General features: G+C 41.4%; 1 protein-coding gene across 1 annotated transcript in view; it reads left to right on the top strand.

The window, feature by feature from the left end:
• The window catches only part of Pnn (pinin, desmosome associated protein), a gene marked incomplete in the record, with an annotated part of 8,490 nt that extends 6,713 nt beyond the window's left edge, over positions 1-1,777 (top strand). Inside the window, 1 exon segment of the mRNA XM_013510356.1 lies at positions 1-1,777. Coding sequence (XP_013365810.1) covers positions 1-693 — 693 coding nt within the window.
• Between the last annotated feature and the right edge of the window lie 1,280 nt (positions 1,778-3,057).

Below are 3,057 nucleotides of genomic sequence, written 5' to 3'. Positions count from 1 at the left end.
CTGCAGCCCCAGCCAGTGCCCCAGCCCCAGCCTGTCCCTCAGCCTGAGACTCTGCCATCAGCTGTTTTACAGCCATCACCTCAGGTCATTCAAGATCAAGGAAACTTACTACCTGAGCGGAAGGAGTTTTCTGTAGAGTCTGTGAAACTCATGGAGGTGACAGTAGAGCCAGTCTTGACAATACTTTCAGAAAGTAAAAGCAAAACCAAAACTAGGAGCAGAAGTAGAGGTCGTGCTAGGAATAAAACGAGCAAGAGTAGAAGTCGAAGCAGCAGCAGCAGTAGCTCCAGTAGCAGTTCAACTAGTAGCAGCAGCGGAAGCAGTTCCAGCAGCGGCAGCAGTAGTAGTCGCAGCAGCTCCAGCAGCAGCTCCAGCACAAGCGGGAGCAGCAGCAGAGACAGCAGCAGCAGCACTACTAGTAGTAGTGAAAGTAGAAGTCGGAGTAGAGGCCGGGGACATAATAGGGACAGGAAGCACAGGAGGAGCGTGGATCGGAAGCGGAGGGATACTTCAGGACTAGAAAGAAGTCACAAATCTTCCAAAGGTGGTAGTAGTAGAGATGCAAAAGGATCAAAGGATAAGAATTCCCGCTCCGACAGAAAGAGGTCTATATCAGAGAGTAGTCGATCAGGCAAAAGATCTTCAAGAAGTGAAAGAGACCGAAAATCAGACAGGAAAGACAAGAGGCGTTAATGGAAGAAGCCAGGCTTTCTTAGCCTATTTGCAGCAGAAGATTTCTTGATGAGTAAAAGGATTACCTTTCCTTGTAAGGAGGATGCTGCCTTAAGAAATGCATGTTGTAAAAAATCTTTTTGGAAAATACAGACTGTTTGTTTACCAGACATTCTTGTACTTTTTGCATAATTTTGTAAGAGTTATTTATCAAAATTATGTGAGGTTCCAAAATATGTAAAAATAATAATAATAAAAAAGATTAACATCCCTTGTCATCTTTTTTAAATATCATACACTCTTCAGTAAGAATCTGTATATTTTAATAGGTAAATCTTCAAGTCTGTTCCCTTCTACTGTAATTCTGTATCATACTGCTTTTGTAGAAATAAATGTGCATTTCTTCCATTATTTTTGGGATGTCCTTGTTGACAGTTGTATAATAAATAACCTCTTGATATCATTTTCAGCTTTTATCATTAGATGCTAAACACAATTAGAATGTTACTAAGGTTTCCTCACTTTCATTTGCCTGAGACAGTTACATTTTTGAGTTGTCAGAACCAGGTCTTTGTGGCTGTGAGGGAATAGTTCTCTTTAAAAGTCACTTACTATTTCCTAATTTCCCTTGTTTTAATCTAAGCATTTTCCCGTTCTCTTAAACCATATGGTTGGTAGATAAAACAGTACGATTTGGTTGTCATTTTCTTCCTAATTATGGGAGCATCATTCTTTTGTCGTCATGGTTACTTGTGTGATAACAGCATATATAAACTGTTAAAATACTTCTTTCTAGGGGGAAGGAGGTAGAAGTACAGTATCTTCTAAACTTTCGGTTTTTGAGTTTGTGGTCTCTTCTTACCCTTTGTGTTGGCTCTAACTGCAACATGCCAATCTGTGGTTCCAAGAATTTTTTTTGTTTAAGGAAGTATTGTATGAAAGTTTACAAAATGAAGGAAGTTCATCTATACTTGAGTATGTAAGCAAGATAGCACACAAGTGTACCAAGTGATTATTAACTTTGTTGTTTTATGAATTTGTATGAACTTGGAGTGTCTGTTGCCCATTACTATACATGTGCAAATAAATGTGGCTTAGACTTCTGTGACTGCCTAAGAGTAGTACTTGTATTAACTTTTTGATGCTTTGTATGAGAGAGCACTTAAATGGTAAATGGCATTTGAGTTTTTTTTTTTTTTTTTTTTTGGTCTTTTTGAGACAGGGTCTCGCTATGCAGTTCAGGCTGTCCTTGAGCTCACTTTGTAGCCCAGGCTGGTCTTGAACTTGAACCAATCCTCCTGCCTCAGCCTCCCGAGTGCTGGGATTACAGGTGTGTGCCACCATGCCCAACTAGTTCATAATTAATGTAGCTTTAGGCTTGATTTTCAGTATTCACTGCTTTCTCTAGACAAGTAAATGGATACAGTGAAAATGTGAACAACCAATTCCAGTTAGTTTTTGTCTGTGCAACTTACTTGTAGCTCAGGAGCAGAGCACCTAACACCATTGAAGACCCTGGACTTGATCACCAGCACCTCAAAAAAAAAGTTGTATATGGCTTCCTTATGTAACTGTAGGCAAACATTAACAGAACTCTCTTTAAAAATCCTTTTCTTGCTGAGTGTGGTGGTGCACGCCTGTAATCCTAGCACTTGGGAGGCTGAGGCAGGAGGATTGTTGTGAATTTGAGACCAGCCTGGGCTACAAAGTGAGCTCAAGGCTAACCTGAATTACACAGCGAGACCCTATCTCAAAAAAGACCAAAAACAAAATGCTTTTCTTGGCCAGGCCTGGTGATGCACCCATTAATCCCAGCACTTGAGGGGCTGAGGCAGGAGGATCTCCACAAGTTTGAGGCCAGTCTAAACCATATAAGGAAACCCTGTCTCAGAGAACCAAGGAAAAACACCCTTTCTTGGAATAATTAATTAAAACAGTAAATGAACAGAAAAAACTGCAGAGCCGCCTACATCCTGAAGCTATAGCTAGTCATTTTTCCAATTTACCCTCCAGCAACATGTTACACTGTGTCATAATAAGAAGCAAGTTAGGCAGTTTAAAGGGTTGACCCTAGGAGGCTATGGTGCCCCAGGCCTGTAATCCCAGCACTGTGGGAGACTGAGGCAGAAGATTGCAAGTTCAAATCCAGCCGGGGCACCCTAGTGTAAGACCTTGTGTTTAAAAAAAGCGATGGGGATGCACTCAGGTGTTACGGCCCTTGGATCAGGTGGCTCAGCCGTAATCCCAGCACTTGGGAGGCAGAGGCAGGAGGATTGTGAGTTCAAGACCACCCAGAGCTATAAAGTGAGCTCAAGGCCAGCCTGAACTGCATAGTGAGACCTTGCCTCAAAAAAAACAAAGAAAAAAGATCTACTTAAGTGTATG

The sequence above is a fragment of the Chinchilla lanigera genome, unplaced genomic scaffold (genome assembly GCF_000276665.1).
Source record: "Chinchilla lanigera isolate Chin_1 unplaced genomic scaffold, ChiLan1.0 scaffold00008, whole genome shotgun sequence".
In the NCBI taxonomy this organism is placed as follows: domain Eukaryota; kingdom Metazoa; phylum Chordata; class Mammalia; order Rodentia; family Chinchillidae; genus Chinchilla; species Chinchilla lanigera.
Note: the sequence above shows the minus strand (reverse complement) of the source record. Positions and strands in the feature narration are given on the sequence as shown.